Here is a 23748-nt window from a genome sequence, read left to right as displayed (position 1 = left end):
TTGCAGGAATTCCGTGTATTTCTGTGTGTTGATGTACATATGAAAGAAAATCTAAAATATTGTTTGCATTGTATTCACTGCTACTGAACATGAGGTTGCTTAACTCATAACAGGTTAAGAACTGTGATTGCTTTAGTTGCAATCTAATCGCCATATGTGATAAGAAAAAGGTATAACTTTGATTCTTTGCATATTCCAAGTATATGATACTATTTTTACCTCAAATCTTGTTTTGCTTAAGAAAAATATAACTCAGTCAATGTTAATGTTAACACTCAAAAGTCAGAATAATACTTCACTAATGATGGTCCATTTTGTCCAGCCCAAAAATACCATATGGCATCCCTCCTTGGATTTGTTGCACGAAGGTCTTTTTATAATGACAATTTTATATAATCTGGGTGGAATTTAAGCCTGAGCTAAAGAAAAACACAGATGTTCAAGTGTATAAAATTGCAAGGGAGGTGTTGCGGAGATGTGGAGACAAATAACTCCAGGACTTTTTTCATGCTAAGTGTTAGTTCTGGTTACCTAACTTTGTACCTATTTATGGATTTACGTGACACATATCACTGTGGTGCTTGAGAGCTATAAGCCAAGCTATACTTGAGGAAAAAAGCCTTCAAAAGTTAGAAACAAAGTTGAGTAACTCAGCATGGTTCAAGCATCTGGTCTTGGCAGGGTCCTTGATTTGGTGTTTGACTTCAAGCGGCCCAAAGGTCAGAGATGCCTACAGTCCGTCAAGCTTGGAACAAAGCTTGCTATTTTCAGTGTTTCAGCCTCTGCCAAATTTTCTTTCTTCCTGTGCCACAGAACCACCTTTGTTGTAAGCATAGTTGAACAGAAAGTGTGATCTGACTGCCTAAGGATGTGGGACTGTAATTTTTTTTGTTTTTGGTGTTTTTTTTTTTGGTGGTGAAGGCAGGTAGATATGAATCAGAAGTAGACAATTTTTGCTCAGCAGATCCTCAAGCTTTTGTTCATGTTAGAGGAAACAGCCGTTTGGGGCTAGGATGGAGACTGAGTTGGATTCAAGTTTCTGCTGGTTAGTTAAACTTGATAAACTGTATGAAAAGAACTGCTTTTCACATCCCCCTGTTCTTTTTGTGAGTTACTGGCTTATGTAGCTCGAGGAGTGGGCTGAGGATTTGCTCCAAATATACCAAATGTGCAAGACAAAACACTGAGAACTTTTGCTTAATTCACACACAAAAATGTTCATTCACATGCTCACCAGGTAGGATATGCATATGGAGAGCAAAACTGAGATCAAAGGAATTGTTCTGCATTTTTTCTTTTGTTGCTTTGTTGATTTTCTTTTAGAAAAACAGCAAGCTATTTAGTTTGTTGGCTTTTTTTTTTTTTTCATCTTTAGAAATAAGTAACATTATGAGAAACCCAGTCATTTTCCTTCTAAGTAGTATAGATAGTTTTCAAGTTTGCTGCTAGAACTTCTTGTGAGAACTGAGTATGTATGTTCCAAAGACCACACCCAACGCTGTAGCATAGGAAGTTCCACACCAGTATGCAAAGGACCTTCTTCATGATAAGGGTGACAGAGCACTGGAACAGGGGGGATTGTAGATTCTCTTTCTCCGGAGATATTAAAGACCTGCATGGACACCTACCTGTGCACCTTGCTGTAGGGGGCCTGCTTTGCAAGGGGGTTGGACTCAATGATCTCTAGAGTTCCAACACATACAGTTCTGTGATTTTGTGATTCTGTGATAATACATTAATAATATTTAGCTACCTGTAATTTAAGAGTTTACTATACTGAAGGTGGTAGATACAGTCACAGATAGACACGCGTAAGGAGTACAGAAAAATCTGGCGGCTTTAAATATAGGCAGCATATTTCAGGGCAGCTGCTTTATTCCCTTTCTGAAGTTTTAAGTAAAGAAGGATAAAAAACTGATAGATTAGAAACCCCAAATAAAAGCTCTTACTTCCAAAACTTTTAGCCAAAAGAGAGGAGTAGGGCTAACATGCCACTAGGTGGGGGAGTTTGGCAAGTTGACATGGGGGGACCCTGAGCACCTGCTGGGTTTGTGCACGTGCTGCTGTCTGAGCACTGAGATGTACTGCATGGTCTCTCAGGATATCTCATTGCCCCAGACACATCTATCTTCGATGTGCTCTTGAAATTCCTCTATGAGCATCCATCTCCTAAGGTCCATTTCCAGAAGTAAGACACTTCTGCACAGATGTGCTTGACCAACTGCAGTCATTCTTTTTGAGATCCAGATCTTGAGAAAAAGTTGTCTTTGCAGACTAGATCTGTGAAGCAGGAAAGACTAGGACATGGGAGGATTTCCACACTGACTTAATCTAGAGCCACGCTGTTGCTATGTATCAGCCACTGGGACTGATCAAATAGCTGAAGAGACGAGATTTCAAGTTGCCAGGGTCTGGAAAATGGGGTTGTAAAACCTGCTCCTAGTGTTTGCTTGAGGTAGCACAGCTGCAGTGTTCAGTATAGTGATATGTACCTGTAGTATGATTAACAGTCAAAATGTTTCTTAAATCTCACTGTATGAGCAGTCGGGTACCTTCATAAGCTCACCTATGCAATGTGAATCTCCAGCTTTCTCCTCCAGCTCTCTGTTACCTTTACTGAACCAGGAATTGAGACACATGGCCATTGCAGAGCCATGTTATTTGTAAAATTATTATATAGAGATTATAATGAGGGACGCTTTACAAAACATTAAGCTGAAATGACAATGGATGACTCCCAGTTGTAGATCCCCACTGCAGTGCTCCCTACTGGCCAGGCATTGAAGGCTGGACCCTTCAGTGTGGTTGTGTCATTAGAAAGCACTTTCATTTCCTAGAAGCTGCAGCGTGAGCTTTATGAAAATACAGAATTGAAATTCAGAGTCACATGGAAGCACAAATTTAAAAATCAATGGCAAAATAAATGGCTTACACAAACCCTCCAAAAACTCTTTTTAGTATAGTGGTTTCAATATGTGTTATCTGTTAGTAAGTATTGCTTATTTGTCTTGTACAAGATTGGTGCCGGACCATGCAACATAGGCACTTTATAACAGAAGCCCTGAAACTGTCTGGCTGATCTCACTGACTGAATTTTATTACATTAAAATTACTTTTAAGATTGAGAGCCGTCAAATAACCATGAGGATTTAATACTTTTAGATGAGAGGGGTTGTGCACATTTGTAGAGTTATGCACTTGAGCTACTCTAACATAAACAAGAGGCAAGTGCAGTAAGACCTGACATAGTGAGTTAGCTCAAAGGAGTCCAGTATTCTTCCTGACAGTTTCAGATGTACAACAAAAGAAAATGAGATCACAACAAGGACAAAATGACAAACGTTACATCTTTGTGCTCAACAATCTGTGAGATCCTTTGCTTCCAGGAATTTGTCTAATTGCTTCACTGATCAGTCACCGGTCTTGGTGTTTGCAACAACTTCTGAAAGATGGAAAGTTTTGAAACAGAGAATTGCTCACAGAAATGCCTAATTCTACTCATGTCAGTGAGAATTTTGTATGAACATGACCGCATATTCAATATTCAGCCAAAAAGATCTAAAAAAATCAAAGTGGAAATATCAGTGGAACAGGCACACCTAAAAGCATATCTCCCCATCAGAGTACTTTTCTCCAAAAGCATCGCTGGACACCGTCCACTGTAGTCTATCTTTATATGGAAAACAAGATAAATTGTGAAGACTGAGTTATTTGAATGTTCTTATTTCCATGGGATTATGAAAACAGCCATACTAAGAGATAAATAAGGGAATGCTTTATAAGTGCTTTCCTTAGACTGAAGGACTTCATCTTTTTGTTTTCTTATCTACTACATTTTCACAAAAGTCTCAAGAATTCTAGAAAACAGTGGATAAACATGTTCTTGCTTAATAATCATGGTGGCTATATTCCTATGGAATGGCCTATACTGTTCAGGCTAGACTACTTTTTTTTTTTTTTTTTCAAGAAAACACCTATTTTTCTTCTTCAGTTTCCTCCTTATAATATTTTCAACAGCTCAGACACTGAGATCTGTGAGCAGTAAGTGTTGGGTTTCTTTTAACTTCACAGATTCCTTCTCAGTTACCAGTAAATACTAAGAAAATGATTGAAACACATTATTGTTTGGGAGTGATCTTAATTTATTTAATATATTTCTAATGGATTAGACTAAAGGGATGAAGATTACTGCAATGCTGTTGAATTATGTGACCCCTAATTTGTCTTAACAAGACATCAGCAAAATCTGTATGATGATTTATTCTGAAATACAAATCAGATACACTATGGGACTATAAAGAGTTAAGCAATCTATGGTGAACAAAGTAAATGCAGTTGAATTAAATGACATGCCACTTAAACCAGGTATATGATCATGGTACCCTAATGGGTCCAAGGGACCTCAGGCGGTTCTTTTGCTAAGCAGCTATTTATTGTTTTGCAAATCAAAGAGAAGGGACCTCTTGTGGCCTTTGGATCTATGCTGCAGCCTGCAGCAGGCTCAGATATACCTGTGCCATTCCTCAATGAAGATGGTCTGACTTATCGTGACAGCTGCACTCTCTCTGCACTGGTTAAGAAAATACACAGGAAAATGAACTATGCAGAGTACTGCTGCACAGAGCTTGCACAGCTCTCCTGGTAGTGCTTACAGCAGTGTACAGGCACAAAATAGGCTCATTAGTCAATTAAAACTATCAAAGATAAAAAAATTCTCCAAGCATTTCCTTGCTTAGAGTGAGCTTCGTTCATTTTCACTAGTGAATGTCATTATTCATACATTTCTCAAATCTGGTTTTTACCGTGTAAGGAAGCTGGTCTGTGCATCCAATCAAAATATGAATAATTAAGTAAGCTGGATAATTAACTGAGTTGGATAATAAACTAAACTAAAATGAAGCAGTAAATTCCCGTAAAGGTTCTTTCACCATGGATGTATGTCCTGCAAGGACAGCATGTTTTGGATGAAATTTTCCCTTACTAGAAGTGTTCATAAAGTGTCCAGTAGTTCATGTTAGAGCTTTCCCTTTGATTAATTCATTTATGCTTGGAAGTAGGAGAGTTATTTACAGGATTGATTTTATTCACCTGGTTATCTGCTCTCATGTAGGATCTTCATTATATTTGAGATTTGTATCATTTTGTTGGATCTGTCTAATGTCCATCATTGAGTTGTATATTTCAAAAGACAATGGAAGACACATGTAAAAGACACACAGGTCATCACATATTCTTCTGTTCTTTAGAAAACAGAACTAAAGCCAATCTCCTTACATGCCAGCTGTCTTAATTTTTTTGTGTTTTGTTTTATTCTTTCTGTGATCAAGCATGTTCAATACAATATTATTCCACTGAGTGCTTGCATTGATGGTGTATTATTCTAGTATTAATACCACAGTTAGTTTCTCATAGTCATTATGCAAATTCAAAATCATTTCAAATAAAAGAGATGAGATCCCCCAACGTGAGCTCAATTGTGTTTAATCGTCTGTATGTGCAAAAGGTAAAGAAAGAGTTGTGCACGTTTTTGTCTGTTCTGCAACCAAGGGACAAATGCCTTCACAGACAGTGAGAAAGAAAGACTGATAGTGTCTGGCAGTGCTAGAAATGGAAATGAAGCCAAGCCCATCCTTTCAACCACCTTCTATGCTGCTGTTGAGAGTACAGCATCATAAAAGATTGTTATCTTCCTTTAAAGGTCATTGTGGCTCATGGGGCAGCATCCATCAAATTTCCCCCATCAGAATATGCTGTGTTAATAGATTGGTGTGCATCTGAATGTTAACTGCTGGGTTTCTTTCCAAACTTGTCTGTTTGCCATAGTTGTCCTGAGTGTTTCAAAGGACTTCTGGGTTACAGTGCCTTCATTTGTCTTTCTACATGCTTCTGTACAGATTGTTAGTTAATGGGATTGTTTTCTGTATGGGAAACAACAATTATGTTCACATCATTTTGATACAAAGGGGCTTAATAGAAAACTTGAATTTGCATTATATGGTGCACAGAATATGCTGCTGACATTCCAGCTGCAGTGACATAGTGGGAGCACAAAATCCCCATAGCAGTGCAGGGATTGAATGCATCAGTTCATACGCACTAAGATGAAATTGCCCTTATGCCTTCTTCACATCCCCTTGCCTTACTACAAAAGGAACATAGTGAGAAAGACACTTTGAGAACTTTCACATTCTGCTCTGTAAGAATAATACTTAATATAATTATTTTCAAACTAGAGGCAAAGTGTTGGGAAGGATTGTTAACATGGCTTGAAAGCACTGGTTGGGAAGGCAATCTGTTGCTCAGTGACTGAGTAATTAACCTGGTATGCCAGATCTAGATGTTTTGCAACTGTTATTATTTTGTATAGCACTTGTGAAAGGTACTGATTTAGGAAAAACTGAACTTAGTTGTTTTGATTATGTGTTTCTCAAGAGCAGCAAGTGATTGGGACATATATTCAATTACTAACTCCTCAGGATTCTTTAACTGCATATTTACTGTTACCGTAATATATCATCAATTTAATGTGATTATCAAGATAAAAATAATTAATAAAAGCATGGCAAAAACAAAATATGGTCAAATCAAGTCATCACAAAAATATTTGGATCATAAAAACAGATGCATTTGAAAAATTATTTTAAATGGCCCTTCCAACTATCTTATATAATCTTCAGGAAAAATAATACGTAGATGAATCACAATGACTGGGAAGGCAGAAAGGAGGTGCAGTAAGTACCTCCTCCTGTGTGTGTCACTCACTGCTTCCCCTCAGGCATCACACAGTCCCTAAGAATGAGCCCATTTGGGGAACTACCTGGCCTTGCCCCCCCACACACTCCCCCCACCCCCCTTGACTCCTTGCACCACACATGGGCACAAGAACCAGCTGGAGGAGAAATCAGTCAGATTCTCCTTTTCAGGCACAGCATTGCTGGGTTTCTGGCTTCCCCCCTCTGCCAGTCCCATTGCTCTGGGCTTTTTGCCCTCTTGCAGCTGCTCTCCCTTGCAGGCAGTATCCTTTAGTTTCTTCTTTGATAACTGCTTCTGCTGCTGCAGCCAAGTGCTGCTCTTACTGTGTTGAGATGTTATTTAATAGTTCTCCCTGGTTAGAACTAAGGAAGAAACAGTTGCAAAGGAAACGTATTGTATTGCTGCATGCTTACTTCCCTGGCAGTAAGCATCAGCTCCTGATTCTCTTTAAGCCCATGCAACCATATTTTTCAGCTTTTACCCCTGATTTCAGCTGTTCTGTTTTGATCAAAGCCATACCTCTTTTTCTCCAGATCTAGAACTTTGTGGATGAAGAATTAAAGTTTAGGGAAGAAAGATGCAGCTTTACCAAAGGCTGGCAGGGTTTGCTGAGCTTAGCTATGGATTCTCAGTGCTGCAAGGTGCAAAACCAGGCAGGGTGGTGATCAGAATTTCTTCAAAATAGGTGTGTTTAAGGGGCCTGCTTCGGCCTGTGCCATGAAGCAGGTGAGGCTCCTGCTTTCACTTGTTTTTTTTATGGCTCCCATCTATCTCATGCCTTCTCCAATCCTGCAGTGCACTGCTTTGTTTGCTCCCAGCACTTGGGGCTGCAACTCAGGTGGGCATCTGACTGTCTGTGGCATCTGACACTGCATTGATTGCCACTGTGTCCTGACCTCATGTGCTTCAGTTAGTGCCCCAGTTGTCTTCCCTCTGCTCTAGGGATGTCAAAAAGAAATTGTGAAACTTCCACCGCACACACAGCTTGACTACTGAAAACAGTCTCCACTATTATACAGCTTTTTTTTTTTTTTCTTTTCTGTTCTCTAGGTAATTCCACACCTTTTCTGTTACAATGAATTAGGATTTTTCAATGTTTTTGTTACGATGCTGATCCATTTTTTTCTGCACGGTGATTTCACACAGCTCACTTGGAGTTCCTCTTTTCGATTTCAGAAGTTTTTCTTTCACATTAATTTTTATTATAGTTGCAAATTCTAGCCCTTGCAGGCTTTGCTGTTTTCTAGTGCTTGGTTGTAATAAGCTTTAGTGTTCTGCAGAGGAATTTTTCTGACTTAATTTTGGTGTCTCTAAATGTGCTGTGTCTTCAGTTTCTCCTGTCATATCATTTAATTGTATGACAGTAATTGCTTGTGAATTGTCATGTTTTCAAGAGCTTTCCTAGTTTGCATTATTAAATGAAAGAATTAGATTTTGTCGAATTCTTCCCCTTGTGCAATGAGCAGAATGGTGTGTTCTCCTTCCTTAGAGATTCTACCTCCAAGCCACAGTGCCGCTGAAGCTCCCACTGTTTATTGGCATCTGCAAGCAAATATATTTGTGTTTGCATCATTTGCCACACAGCAGAGCCAAGGGATGCAAGGCACCCAATCTGCAAACTAGGAACCATTTGCACAGTTCCAGGGCAGCCTCCTTTTTTCTCCTGAAGAACACAGAAGGGCAGCTGTGTCCCCAGGGTGTTATTTGAGGTCGGATATAAGGACTCATTATAAGATAAAATTCTGTTTCTGAGTTCTCACTAATACCATACCCATCAAATTCCTTGAGTATGTGGTATTTATTTACTATTTTTTTTAAGGATTGAATGGTTTAGTATGAACTCCATGGGAGTCAGCAAGACATTAGCAGATGCTGGATTTCAGTTCATGCCACAAGTGTAGAACTTCCTTTAAGATCCTCCAGGAATAACAGACCTTTCTATTAACCTCACTGGCCAATGGATCAGACTCCAAATTTGTTTCAGTGAAGGCATAATATACCTAAAACAAAAATCAGAACTCTCATTTGTTTTAAATTGGGAAAAATATCCTGTGTGAATAGTAAATATTTTTGTTGAATACTCCTAGTATTTGGACACAGCTTTTCCTTTCTGTAACTCCAGATCCATTCTGATATTTCCCACATTATAACATGAGTCCCGACTGCTTTGCTTTTACTAATTGCCTCGTTTTTTAACATATATAAATTGACAGGAGGGTGTTATTGTTAAGTCAATAGGTGGCAGTGGTTGTCCACATCAACAGTCAAGAAGCTGGGTGTTTTGTAAGACGGTCACCACGAAATGTGGCCAACTATTAAAAACTGTATTTAAAAAAATTAATACGAAATATGTGTCTTATATATGTTGTCTTTAATTTGTCATCTTACAGAACTGAAAGTAGGAAACACTTCAAATAAGTATATTTAAAATTACATCTCAGTTAAATGAGACGTTTCATTTGGGGCTAAAACAGAGGATCTAATTGCTGCAACTAGGAGTTCCAGGCTTGCAGTTATGCCCTACACTTTGAATTCTGTCTCAGGTAGTTATATTTTTTGTTAGGAAAAAGTGCTTGTTCAAATGTTCTGATGTGAATCACAATTTTGTAATCTTATCCAGTCATTTCTTTGCAATTGAGAGACACACTTCAGTATTACTTGATATTTTAATGTTATTTTTCAATACTTTAAGCCAGGTAGCCTTTCCTTTGGTATCAAATTCTCAATCACCTGTTGTATTTCTGTTTATTTTTTAAGAATCAAGACAGCTGAGGAAGGGGGTGCCACCAGTGTTGTTACATAGTATGCCTGCTGGCCAGAGCACTAAGAAGGAGCTGAGGGCCCATCCGTGGTCACTCACACACATTCTGCACATACTGGGAACCTGGTGTTGAGACAAATAGCTGTGTGCCACATTGCAGTAGTGTTGTAGTGTTTTTCTAGTCAGAACCCAGAGTTCGAGTCCATTGTGATTATTAGGTTAAGTAAAGAACTTCAGTGTGCTGAGTTGCTCTTTTCCCTTTTTTGAAGACCTGAAGGTAGAGAACTGAGGGTTGGCAGTGCTGTTTGAGAAAGGGTCGTTGAAAGAGAGAACCTAGACCAGTCTGTTTCCCTTCATAGTCTATCTCAAAAGAGCCCTGGGTAGCTTGGAATGCATATTGTAATACTATCCACGTGTAGAAATCCCAAGGGAAGGAAATGCCAACAGCTTTTAGAGTTAATTTTGTAGGAAGTCAGGATGTTGAGAAGCTCAAGTCATTTTTACCTCTGTGGCAGCTACATGATTCAAACTCATTGTTTGCAAAGTGCTCTGATATTTTCAGATGAAAGGCACTATAGAAATGCAAATGACACTATTATGGTATTATTTTCAGAGACAAGCTTTCCACAATATTTAGAGACATTTGTTAACCATTGATATTCAGAGCTTTTAGTTACAGGGGTAATACACAGTGCTATTGTGTAGTATTAGTTAAAAAAAAAAAAAAAAGGCAGTATAAAAGGAATAATTCAGTTGAATAGTTGTATATGACGAGAGCATACTAACATTAAGATGTTTGGCAGTCACTTTCTTATATTTGCTGGTAGGTAATTTTTAACCTTATTTGCATAGTATCTTTAGATAATTCATGGATATTCACTGCAGTCAGTAGACAAAGGTTATACAATAGTGGCATTTTAGTACTGTAATGCATTTAAAAGTTCCCACGGCAAAAATCCATCCTATCAACATGGCAAATACAAGCATTTAGGATACTTAAGGGAAGCAAATAGGTAGATCTCATAATGGATATGCACTCAAAACTAGTTTAATCTGTCCACTGCTCATTCAGGGTCTTAGATTTCCACCAATGCACACAAATTGTATTAAAGTAAACCTATTTGTGGGCATTATGCTACAAACAAAGCTGGCAAAGAAGCAGGCCATGAAAGAGGTGAGGCCAGGACCCCTGATGATCTTCTCAGTGACACACTGAGACATGGAGCACACAGAAGTGACATGAGAGCTGCTGCTTCTGTGTACACAGGGAGAGAGCAGTTCTTCCCTGGGTGACCAGAGGTGAAACAATGCCATGCATACACACAAAAACGAGATGGTGCTCAGCAGCCTTCTCATGGAGCTGTGTCAAGTCTTGATCGAATAAAAGTCATGGTGTGAATGCAGCTTTGAAGCAGCATTTCCATTGCTGGGGAATGACTCCACCATTGCAGCTGCTGGTGAGGGCAGAGGTTGGGTAGCATGCGGGCTGAGAGCAGAGTAACTGGAAAAGCACAGTTTCCACAGGGTTTCAACATTCACTCTTTCTGTTTGCATGTAAATTTTGAAATTTTCAACTCGGCTGTTTCCCATGACATGTTTTATCCCAGAGATTAATGTTTGGTGACTGTTTGTACATACTCATCATCTATTTACTAACATGAGAATATAATGTGTACTTTCTTTGCTGAAAATAGGGGAAGCGAGTTTAATAGGAAAACAGCTTGTGCTTGAAGGTCAAACTTTGGCATGGAAATAGTTCACAGTGAGAAGAAGCACCCTGGAGTACTCTAATGAAAACTGGCAGTGATTTGACTGAGCTACAAGCCTTCAGAAATCACACCTCACACACACAGTCGTGCTTAAACAGTGATTGCCTACTATTTGGCAGAGAGGCTGTAAAAGCGTGCGTGCTAATTCAGTTCTGTCCTCAGATTTGAGCTGGGAATGCAGCGAGAACTGGGGGGTGGGAGGACTCTGGCAGCATGCCTTGTCCAAGTGACTGGTTTCTGAGGGTTTCCAGTAGGCCTGAGGCTGGAGCCAGCCAGGGTATTTCACTCACTGCCTATGTGGCAAGTCAGGAAGTGCCTGTCTTCTGCCTAAAAGTTGTCAAGAAAAATAAAAGATGGATTTCTAACTACAAAGGCAAACAAAAGGTTAAGGCTGCACTGGGGCAAGGTGTAGGGCTGGGCAGGATGGTGTGGCTCGGGGATTGGTTCATGAGGCAGCAGTCAGCAAGAGCTTGTAGGAAAGGTTTGGGTTCTCCAAGTTACCATCTCACTGCAAGACAATGTGATTTTTTAATTTGATTTAAACATTGGAGATGGGCTTTGGGGTCTTTGTTTTGTAATCTTGTCATACATTTTTGCACATGCAGAATTCCTATGGTTTATTGTGGACTATCATTTGGATTTCAGAGTATCAGAATTAGAAGGTGCATAAAGCTTGTCTCACAGCTCATGTTGTCTGCTAGCAGAATGTCATGCAGCTAATCTGTTCATCTGCTGCAGCATCCTGGAAGGCAGAATTTGACTCCATGACATCCTTGTTGGGAACTGCCAGCTTCACAGATTTGCTGTCAGTGTAAATCAGATTAGATTTTATTTAATTAAAGCAGCTTATCTGCCATCCATACTAATTACTGTAGTTCATCTCAACTGGATGCAATTCTGTTTCATTAAATTTTCACAAATTATTATGAATACAGGAATTCTTCGATTTCATTAATGTAGTCAACAGATTCAAACTTCAATAAGATAATCACATTCCATTAAATTTGGAGGTAGGAATAAAAATGCAGGATGGGTATTCTGAGTCCCTTGCCCAGAATACAATTCTAGTTGAAGGAATGTTTTGTCTCTTTCTGACTGATTTATAAGGTATTAGAAATGTCACACTGCTCTTGCAGTGTGTTGTTTCGTTTCTGAGCAAGCCTCTGCAAGTAATGCCACAGGGAGCAATGCCACATCCTGAAAGTGGAGTCAGTGGGGTTCTGCAGGGTGTCCTGTGGGCACAGCTGGAAAGCAGCAGAATGTGATCTTGTTTGCTGTACAACTCAGGCAATGCATTTCCCATCTATCGTCCAATGTTCACTTTTAATTTTTGCCTTTTCTCAGTAATCTTTTTTTCTTTTCCTGCATCTTAGCCTATTTTAGTTCCCTAGTAAGACTGATCTATCTGCTGTCACACTGATCATTTAAGTAAGGGCATATCACACCTGTGAGTTGGTGCTTCCTTAATAATGAAAGTACAGTTGTGACTAATTTCAGTTTATACAGAGGCAAGAATCATTTTGTTTTAGCTTGGTAGCAGAGTAGTAAGTTGGTTTTTAAGAAAATGTTTTGATACGACACAGTTTTGTCAGATCTGTTTGGGGAAATTAGAATCTATTGTATCAATGGTTGATCAGTGGGCCTCAGTATCTGCTGGAGGAAGAAAAAAATATGTGACATATGTCAAATGAAGCCAACTCTAGAACCTGATGCGCACCAAATAATTGTGAGGATTCAATTCAGTGAGGAGTAAAATGCCCCTAAACATGTGCTGCATGATCCTTAGCACCAGCTATTTTACTCTATAGTTTTGCTTGTTCTGCTACAGACAGTAGCAGAAATCTTCCCAAGCACTGTACACTGTATGATGAAGCCATACCTATGGGTTCTTCTGAGAGAATAGATTGCTGGTTGCAAGAGGGACTCAGGAGGTCATCAGGACTCTTGAATTGCTGCCAACATTAATTTGGGCAACAATAGGCTTGTCCAGTTGAGACTTTAAAACTCCTGGGACAGAGATTCCCAGCCTCCCTTGGGCAGCTGATGGCAATGATGCATCACCTGCCTGCATAAAAAAAGCTTCTCCTTATGCCACATGAGCTTCCCAAGCTGTAATACTTGGTTCCACCATCTTTGAACTACACTGAAGTAGTTGTAGGCCAGCCAGGGTTATTTCCACTTTGTATGACTAATCAAGGTCAAATCCCTCAGTAGGTACTTGTAGGCTTTGAGTTCATGACTGTCTCAATAGCCTCTCCAATTTCTTTCTCATTCTCCTGATTTGGGTGTCCAGAATGCACAGCACTCCTTGTGTGGCCTCTCCAGTGCCAAGGAGAAAAAAACTTGCCAAGAGGGAAATGTAAAGAGGAAGAGTGGAACTACACTCCTCTTCAAGCAGCTCAGAAGACCTGCCCTAGTTGTAGCATTCAGTTTGGATGCACAGAAGCTTTGCGCTACAGATTTAAACTATTATTTTGTATCAGTGCAGTTATACAAATGTTACCTTAACTGCAGTAGATATTCTCCATCACTCATAAATTAACATTGTTTTGTTTTTGTTTTCCATTATATGGCCCTTGGACCTAGTGATTTTAACAATAGTTGTGCTTTACTTTTGCAAATAACTCAGCAACAGTGTCATCCATTTGTGTCTTAACTTACTCAACACTGGCCACAATCTAGACCTATGTAATCCATCACATATCTTAACCTTACTTGGAGAGACAATAAAGTTTATTATCTATACAAGGTCTCTGTGCTAAACAAATTTATTTCAAATTTGACAGTATGTTTCTTATGTGCCTCATATGAACGTGTTCAAATTAACTTAATTCTTGCATCCAGTTACTTTATTGGAATGTGTTATCAAAAATCATTGTTTTGCATGGTGAGAATAAGATGAAGATGTCAGAGCTGTGCATTTAGTGTAGTAGCAGGAATCACCTGGACCCAGAGATACAGTAAATAAGATGTTGTCATTTCCTTCTTCCTTTTACAGTACTATCAAATTGAAGTTGTTGAAGAAAGTAATAGCATTTGACACAATGTCATTAATTAATGTGGTTAATTTATTTCTAAGTACATTTTTTTGCGTATTTCTTTGTTCTGTGGTGTTTCTAATTAATAAAATTCATCTTTGTAAGAATTAAATAGAAGTGAAACTGGTAAAGAAATTCTGACTGTTGAATGGCAAAATTAATTCAGCTGCATTTTACTGAAATATATGCTGCAATATGAAGATAACTATTGAAGTTACCATTGTACACATAAAGTCATTGGTGTGAAAAAGAACAAAGTACAACACAGAGATGGGAAATTAAATCCCAGCACTAGTTTTCCACTACAAGTATAGGTCTATGAGGGCTCTTTTTATGTAATAGTCTGGATCTCTGACTAAAAATAAGAAAGTTCATTTAAATATTTAATATATATATATATATTAATCGTATAATATATATATATAATATATTTAAATATTAAATATATTAATAACATCTTTTTCCAACACAGATACCATAGCAGAAAGGAGCGCTCTAAGAGAGCATGTGTATCCTAAGCTGAGAGAATTCTGCAGGGAAAACTATGGGCTGGAATTTCAGGTAGGTTTTATTGAATCTTGTCTTAAGATAAACACAGTTTCTTGCAATTAGCTGTATTTAGAATGGATAATATTTTTAATTACTGTAATTGTTGCCTTACCACTGGTCAAATATAAAATTACAGAAAAATGTATTTCATACGTTAATTGTATCACACTGATTCACTTAAACTATCTTACAGGAAGATTTGAGGTAAATCCAGAACAGACGAAAAAAACTCACTGGTGGAAAAAGCAGTATAGGAACAAAGTGCCAACTTTCACATCGGGAATTTAATCAAACCACCTTTGTTTTAAATACTCAAGAATAAATAATATCAGAGCTGAGTTACTGTGCTCTGCTTCTAGAAATCATACTGAAGTTAATGTCACGCCTGCAAAATATCTTTTATTTCATGTCATCAGCATTGCATTGCACCATCTGTGTCATTTCATAATTGTTATATCTACCTGCAGATTTGTCTTCCACTGTAATGTGGAAAATAACCAGGTGAACGCTGAAACACTGATTAAAAACAGAATTGAATGTGGAACATCTAAACAAAATTCCTGTTGTGATTGTATCCCACAGAATTTGCTTCCTTTACTGTCAACCATAAAATTCCCATTGCTTCAGTCCATTCAGGTTTTACTTTGTATAATGGAAAACCCATAGACATCTTTGGAAAGTGCCAATTAGTGAAAAATAGAGTTGCATTTGATTTAAAGTGCCTGAATTTGACTTCACAGTTAAATCACTGGTACATTTAAGTCAGGTATAGACAAATTCACAGTCCAATAAAGTCAATTAGATCCATTTATGTCAGCTGGTGTGGAACTAGCTCTCTCTTAAGAGTAACAAATGCAACTTGCAATGTTGTAAAAATATGCAGTTTTTTTAAAAATCTGGTTATAAATCTTCAAGCCTTTCTCCGATACTAATATTTTTTTTTACCATCCCATTTTAATGACTCCCAAAACTCAGCTCTTCAGAGTTTAGCTCACTTGACAGCAAACTAGTGCTTTTTAAACAGCATCTTGTCCCTCACAATGTTATTTGTGATGTACATTCAACTGGCTTTTAATCAAAATAACAAGTTCCTGAATTAGGATATTTGGTCTTAATTCCCTGGGTTGCAATGAAATTGTTGAGTCTGCATAGTGGTAAATAACAGAGATTCCTGATTAAGGCTATGAAAGAACTTCCTTTGAAGATTCAAGCTCATCAGCTGACTGGGAAGCCCCAGCTGCAGTGGTACACACAAGGAATATCAAAAGATACTGAAATAAGAAAATACATTTTCCTGCTGCTATCATATGATGATAATGGAAAATGCCAATAAAAACTCTCTCAGCATCTTAATTTTGCAGTCATTTCTGAGGAGACTTGTCTGGGACAGGAGGGAAATGTCTCCTCCAAATAAATAATGATCCATTGAATTCTTTGTGGGAAAAAAAAAAACATGCCTGTCTTCAGATGGATTGTAATGTACCCTGTAGGGGAGGAATAATTGAGTTTACTCTGGTTGATATTCATCAAAGCAAATTGTTTTATCTTACAGTTTCAACACCAGAAGAATCCATATGTAATATGAGGTCTGAGAGACAGCTCCACTGACATATTTCTGGAAACAACTAGAAAGTTACCACAAAAGTGCAAAGTAGGAAAATTCACACACAAAATTACCAAGGGAAAGGGCTTTTACTGCCTTTTCCACTCCTGATACACTATATTTCTTAACTCAGTATGCAAAGTCCAGACTGCAGATTTTACTGCAGTGGTGGCCATAAAGTAATATGTACTTTTCAGATAGAGTGATAAACTTGTATCTCCCTCCACAGAGCATAACACGTAACTTTCCATCCTGTTACATAATCCTGTACTGAACAGACATGTGCAACCTCTGCCACAAAGATGTTAAAATACAGACTGTCCTGAGATACCCTGTGCATGACAAATTATGACCTAAGTGAAATACGTTCCTGGGCATTCATTGTTCCATCTTCCACTGAGTTATCTGGTTCCAATGATAAGTGTTTCAGGCATTGCAAAACATGAGATTTGTCAAGCATCCTAGCACTGTTGGGAACTGTTGGGGAACATGGCTACCATGTGCGTGGAAGCAGAACTCAATGAATTAAATCACTCTATGGATTTTATAGTTTGGTGTGCTTCCTTTTCCATTGAGTCAGCAAATATTGCTGAAAAGCAGGTATTGGCTAAGACAGAAATGAAGTTGTGAAGCCTACTTCCAGGAGGCATGGTGTTTTATACCTGGAATATAAAATCTGGGGAAGTGGAGGGACACAGTATGGTCAAAGAAAGTAATTGTAATAGAAAAATTTTGGAGGATAACTAACAATAGTTAACGGACAGAATATTCTTTTCTTCTTGGGAAAAAGGACTGTTTCAAATAATTTTCACTGTGTGATACTTGTTAGGTTGAAAGTAGAATCTCTGCATGAATGAATTTTTTTTGGTCTTTTTAAGCAGTAGGAAGATAGAGTTAAAATTACCCCATGTAATTAGACAAATCTATGAAACTGTCAATTCAATAGATCAAAAGTTAAAATAAGCAAAAGGAAACAATGAGTCATCAATGAAGAGTCACCATTAATTGACTAGTGTGGAGGTAATCCAGAGTAGCATCAGCCCACCTTGTTTAACCAGCTGTCATCTCATTGTGACAGCCCTACTGAATGTCAGGATGAGGTCAAGCAGTTTCTCCAAGTTTGAGTAAAAAACAGTTCAACATCAGACATAGTTGTCCTGTTTCATTTCCTTAATTTTGTAAATCCTGTTTATTTCAGGTAGCATAAGTGATAACAAATGAGCTCATCCTTTTGAAAATGCTGGTGCCTTCAGCGGTTTGATGGCTAAAATACATCTTCTTGTAGGACAAAATTATAACACACGTTGAGATACTATGCACCAAAATTAAGTTACTGAATAAAAATAATCTATAACTGACAACATATGGAAGGTGGGTGCCAAACTGCTACAATATCCAGATAATTTCCTCTTCACGTTTACAGTATTATCTGATATCTGAACAGTTAATTAAAATAGAAATTTCCTTTATGTTTCAGTACAATAAATTCATTCAATCACTAATTCAAATGCTTCTGACAGTATGCTAAAATGCTCTAATTTTATGACTAGAATACTTTAGCTCTATCGTATATCATTCAAGCAATGAGACAGCTGAATACAATATGAAGTTCAGTAATGAAGTCATATAGATAAATAACAGATGGGTGAGAGAAACTGGGAACACTCTTTCCTAATGAGATTAGAAAAGGACAGAAAAGAAATCAGTGAAAATGAGGGAGATAGGAAAGCTGTTTCAGAAGCAGCTTTATAAAGCAGAAGACTTTTGTTTCAGCAAAGTCTTGGAACAAAACTTCTATAAAAAATAAGGATGCTAGAAGTATTTTTTTGCCAGTGCAAGTTACAGTGCATTCATATTTAGGGCTGTTTCATTCATCATCAGTCAGACAGTGCCTTATCCGGTGTGTTTGACATCAAGGTTCCTACTGTAGCAAACACCACCATAGGTCCCAAAATTTTCTGCCTGAAAAAGCCAACCGGAATATAAGTAATAAAGTTAAACATTGGCATAAGTAGTTCCAGGATGACAGCTTCTTAAGCCTTGTCACTTACTATTAGGAGAAATTTCCCAAGCTGATTAACCAGCTGTACACCTCTGACTTCTACTTTTACAGCAATTCACTATTAATTCTTATATTAGACCTTCAGATTGATTTTAGGATCTTTTTAGACAACAATCAGTTTTGTGTTCCTCACAGTAAGAGCAGAGTGCTCCCATGATACAAGTAATATAATAACTGACACTGGGATCATTCATGTCTTAATACAATTTTGATTTTGTTTTATAAAACTGTACGTTTGGGCTTTTTTGTTCAAGTTACATGCTAGCTGTAACAGTAGCTTAAATTAGAATGTAGTAGCATGTGTCATAAATGTTATTCCAATAGTAAGAAATGTATGCATACAATCCCTATTCTTTTAAATTCAATTGCCCACATTAAAGATTCAGCCTTTTAGGTAAAATATACAGTGAAATCACACTTTGTCCCTAAATTTCTTGAAATACATTTAGCATCTATATTCCAGTTTCTTCCAAGAGTTTGTTTGCAATCCATTACCATCACAAAACCAAGTCTGCAGCTATAAATGAAAGGCTGAACAGCAAGCTGTCTGCTATTGCATATCTGTACAATTTTTTCTCCCAAAGTAACAAAGGGCAACTAACAAAGGAAGTATGATATTACAGAACTGCACATATTCTTTCTTTAGAGCCATGTGCACTGGATGATTTTATATCCTATGGCTACAAGCGACACAGGGTATCAAGTCATAGTACTGAATAAGATCTATAGCAAAACTCCCATTAATTTCCAGGGAGCCAGCATTCTATCAGTGCTTTTGTCATTATTCTTACCTGTTCATTATATGCAATCTACTAGAAAATAAAGACTACATCAAATCAAGATCTTGTCATGCTAATCTCTGCACAAAAATATGAATACAAAATGACAGACTGTCCCAGTCCTAAAGTGTACTTACAATCTAAAGAGAAAAAAGTCTCTGAGGGGAAATAGAGGCTCAGATTGTCGTTACTTAAGGAAAAACTGCAAGTCTGTTTAAGGACTGGTGGTAGATCTCATTGCTTTTCACAGCATTGCAGAACAATGCTTAGCAGCACATAACATGCCATCAAAGTTAATTTTTAATTTGATAGAGAGAAAGAGCAAATAATAGATTAACAACATTATATACTATTTTCCAGGTCATAGATTTATACTGGGGAGTCGAGGCAGATGAATGGGACAGTCCTGAGCTGCAGAAGACTCGCATGAAGCTGTTAGAAGATTGCTTGAAAAGTTCTGCAGGTCCATGTTTTGTTGTGGGTATAAAAATAATTTTTTCTTTACCACAATAATATACTATTAATGAACCTAACATGCATGTTTCAGTAACAAATATATTATTTTCCTCTTTCTGAAGTATTTGATATTCCTAGCTGTACATTTTGTATGCTGCAGCGAAAAGTTTCCCCACACAGAGCTGTCAAATAACTGAGATTATTCACTAAGAGAAGAGAGGAAGGAAGGATCTTTCATGAGCATCTTTCATGGCAAGATGTATTTAGAAACCACAAGATGTGATTGTTCTACCACTACAACAGGAGATGGACTGCTTGTGTAAGAAGGCCACCACTAATTAATTCTTGGCACTTTTCAGACATGGATTATTGGCTGGCATAGAAGGACTTAGCTATAAAAGCACAGCAGCAGGCAAGAGCTATCTGCTCTGATACGCATTTTGCTGCTTTGTGTGGTAAACTCAAGTGAGCATGCCATATATTAGTGCATGAAAAGCCTGGAGGTCAGAGACAACCTGAGGAGGCTTTGACACTGCCTTCTCTTTATTGTTGCCAGAACATTGCCTTTAGGATTCTTAAAGAGTCAGTAAAGCTGACAAAACAGATACATCTTCACTGGCTTTTTCTGTTGTAGTTAAAAGTGACCATTACACTCGTACAGAAGTGCTTTATAAAGCTTAACCCATCTTTTTTAATGTCAGAGGTATCTTTCAATAAATGAACCTGTTGATCTATATCAAGCTCAACAGACAGTGTTCTTCAGATGAAGCAATTTGAATTTATGAAATCATGCATTGGGATGAGTAACTGAAAGGCATTGGGAGTAGACTACATACAGTCTTGCTAGGTAGACTTCTCCCCTTCCCGATGAGTCATCTACAATAGATTTTGTAGTCACTGGTTTTATATTAACTATATAATTCAATATAGCATGAATTTTTCTCTCTCCTGTGCTTAGAAAGATTTGTGCTATGTTTTAAGTTGAACATATATCACTTGAAAAATATTTTAAGAGCAGTTAAATGCATTGTATGCTGTCTGCGTTAGTTTTCAATGCAAAGAAAAAGTATACTGGCTTTTGATAAAGGTATTTTCTCAGCTGTTTAGAGAGCAGCATATCCTCATTATCTATGAAAAGCAAGGCTGTTTTTCTTTAACTTTCTGAATAAGACCTAGGGAAAGAATTTCTCTAATGAGTTTGGCAACTGAGTGGTATGAACCGCACATTTAAAATATTCTATTAAAGTATAAAGCAAAGTACAAAATGATTTAGGAAGAATGTGGGTTTATTTTTTATGAGAGAGGTACTTTGTGAAAAGAAGACTTCAGAGAATATACAAATATGATGACAATGTGTAGAATTTGTTCTGATCAAGATTATTTCTCTAGAAGATAAATACTTCCATTATTATTATTATCAGCTTTCTCGAGTCTCCATCTTTGGAAGAAATTAAATGAGGGATGTAAAAAATCATTTTTCTATGCATAACTGTGGAGATGTTAGGATAAGACTTCAGTTAAATCACCCTCTCTAAACACTATTCATTTGTGTTTAAATCAACCAACAAAGGTCATCTTCAGCTCTTGACTGGAACAAGCCTAACCCAGAGGACTGAGTCTTGGCTGGGGTGTACAGCTCTCCTTACACTGTTTTCATAAGCCCTGATTTCAGCAGCACCTTTTGTGGCTAAATTTAGTTTTCTGGATTTCTTTTCTAATTTCTGTGTTTGCTTTGATGGAGAAACAGACTTGGAGCAGAAAAGCATAGCATATTTTGTTGGGCAACACTAGTTAACTATGTATACTCTTAGGCATGTATGTTCTGAAATATCAGTGGAAGAAACCTCTCAATACACCATTGCTCAATAGTTTTGCAGCTCAGAATTTTGGAAGTATTAAGAACTGCTTGGATTGCATTGTTCCTAAGGAAAGAGAAATCAAGCCAAAACAGAAATTTTAAATAGAGTGAAACAGCAATGAGGCTGGATGGAGTCAGATAACTCAATTTCTACTCTAGTTTTTCTAGTTATAAGCTGGAGTAATAGCACTTGCAATGTCTAGGTTGCAGAATTATAGAAATTATAGAAATCTCTGTATGCATATTTGTTTGTTTGTTTTTTTCCTTTGTTATACCTTAGTGGAGTGTGTTTTATTTCATTTACAATCAAATTGAATTTGATCCCACTCCAGCAAGTGTATTTAGTTTTAATTTATAGTAATATAATTAAAAACTGACTGGCACTGCAGACTTTGGGCAACTTCCCATTTCTTGACAATGTTCTATAAATTGTGCCACTTTCATTTAGCTGGGTATTTTCTTACATTTCAGTTATGGCTTTTTAAATTGAAACTCAGATCTGGGATTAAATCTGCATATTCAGAATTAACTTGCAGATATGATTTGATTTTAGAAAGTGTTCCCTTATGGTGCTTTGTGCCTGTATTGTGATGTCAGGTGAAGAGAAAATGAAATCCAGCTCTGAAATTACGGTGCAGAAGTTAGAAGTCTTAAGCTTTTGAATACATATTCATAAGCACAAAAGAGGAAGCAACTCTGAAACAGTGAGTGGTTAATTTCCTGTGATGTTTTCTCTGGGAACATACAGTCCCCATTTTCCCTGGTGTCCAAGCTCTATCAATACTAGATCCAGTCAAGGGAGGGGAGAGTGGTTTGAGTTTGGGATTTTGTTTGTTCATTTGTTTTCTATTTAAAGTCAGTACCTATTGCATGTGATCATTTACTAACTTGCAGCATGTACCATGCTATTTTTATCTACAAATTTATCAAGATTTATTTGTGAGGGGAATATGCAATCTCTCTGTAGGAAAAATGTTTTCTATGCAAATTTTGCATAAAATTTCAGGCTGGTTGTCTCAGTACCTTACATGAGGAGATCATATTGCAGTGTATTTGTTAAATTGTGAACTGCAAGACTGCACTGCATAATGGTACCAAAGACCGAATATATTTTCAGTGCTTCTCCAGAACCTTTACATTTTCTTTGGTCACATTTCCCAGTAAATTCATAAGAGATAGCAATACAGGCGTGAGACTAGTCTGACAATAAGGGTTATATTATCATCCCATTATTAGTACCGATCATGAAGAGGATTCATCCATTTTGGATCTAGTCTCAGTCTACAGTAGATACCCTTAACAGCCAATAGGAATATCTAGTTACCTCCAGTAATTTCTGAGTCATTCTCTGGAGCTGCACCTATTTCTCCATTGAAAGCAAAGAAATACTAGGTAATTAGGTGCTATTTTAGGAACCAAAGTGCAGTGCTTGTTATTAATTAAAGCCTTTAGCTATTTAGACTATTGTTAATCTACAGTGATTTTTTTTTCAGAATGAGTTTACTGCTTTTTTACTGAGATCCCCTAACTAGTAGCCCAGTACTAACCTGCTGTTGGTTGTGCCTTGATACAGATAAAAGATCTGGCACGCTGCTCTGCACTGCTCTTCAAACACACGCTGCAAGTTGCAACTCGCACGTGCTCTCATCCAGCTATGCAGCACTGTGCAGTTTCTGCCTGAACTACTCTTGTTTCACGACCACAGCCTGAGAAACTGCAAAATTAAAGTCTGAGTTTGTTATTGTAGCAATTTGTTCAGTTCAATACATTTGAGTTTGTGCTTAGATGGTGGTTGCACCAATATTTTCAAATCGAACTGCAGTATATCAGGCACAAAAAAATGATTTCAAAATTCATTTGGAAATGCAGCACTGAATCGTAACACTGAAAGAACACTGTTGATACGTACTAATAAAGGTGCTTATTGGTTTCTAAACTTTTATGACACTGGGGAGAGCACACCTTTTCTTATTCCTCTTCACTAGATGCATTCACTGAAGTCTTAGACCAGAATGTAGGCATTTTGGCTGTAGGGTGGGTTTTACTCTATTTTAGGGAGTAACCAGATTAAAAGTTTCAGCAAGTGTTCCTGATCATTGTCTAAAGGGAATACCCGATGA

At 37.6% G+C, this 23748-nt stretch overlaps 1 protein-coding gene across 1 annotated transcript in view; it reads left to right on the top strand.

Annotated features, from left to right (window-relative positions):
• Window positions 1-23748, top strand: part of NWD2 (NACHT and WD repeat domain containing 2) — a 50116-nt gene that overhangs the window by 3804 nt on the left and 22564 nt on the right. Inside the window, exons 2-3 of the mRNA XM_048942079.1 lie at window positions 14794-14882; window positions 19675-19791. Of these exons, the coding sequence (XP_048798036.1) occupies window positions 14794-14882; window positions 19675-19791 (206 nt within the window). The remainder of the gene's footprint in view (window positions 1-14793; window positions 14883-19674; window positions 19792-23748) is intronic.

Source organism: Lagopus muta, chromosome 4 (genome assembly GCF_023343835.1).
Source record: "Lagopus muta isolate bLagMut1 chromosome 4, bLagMut1 primary, whole genome shotgun sequence".
Taxonomy (NCBI): Eukaryota; Metazoa; Chordata; class Aves; order Galliformes; family Phasianidae; genus Lagopus; species Lagopus muta.
Note: the sequence above shows the minus strand (reverse complement) of the source record. Positions and strands in the feature narration are given on the sequence as shown.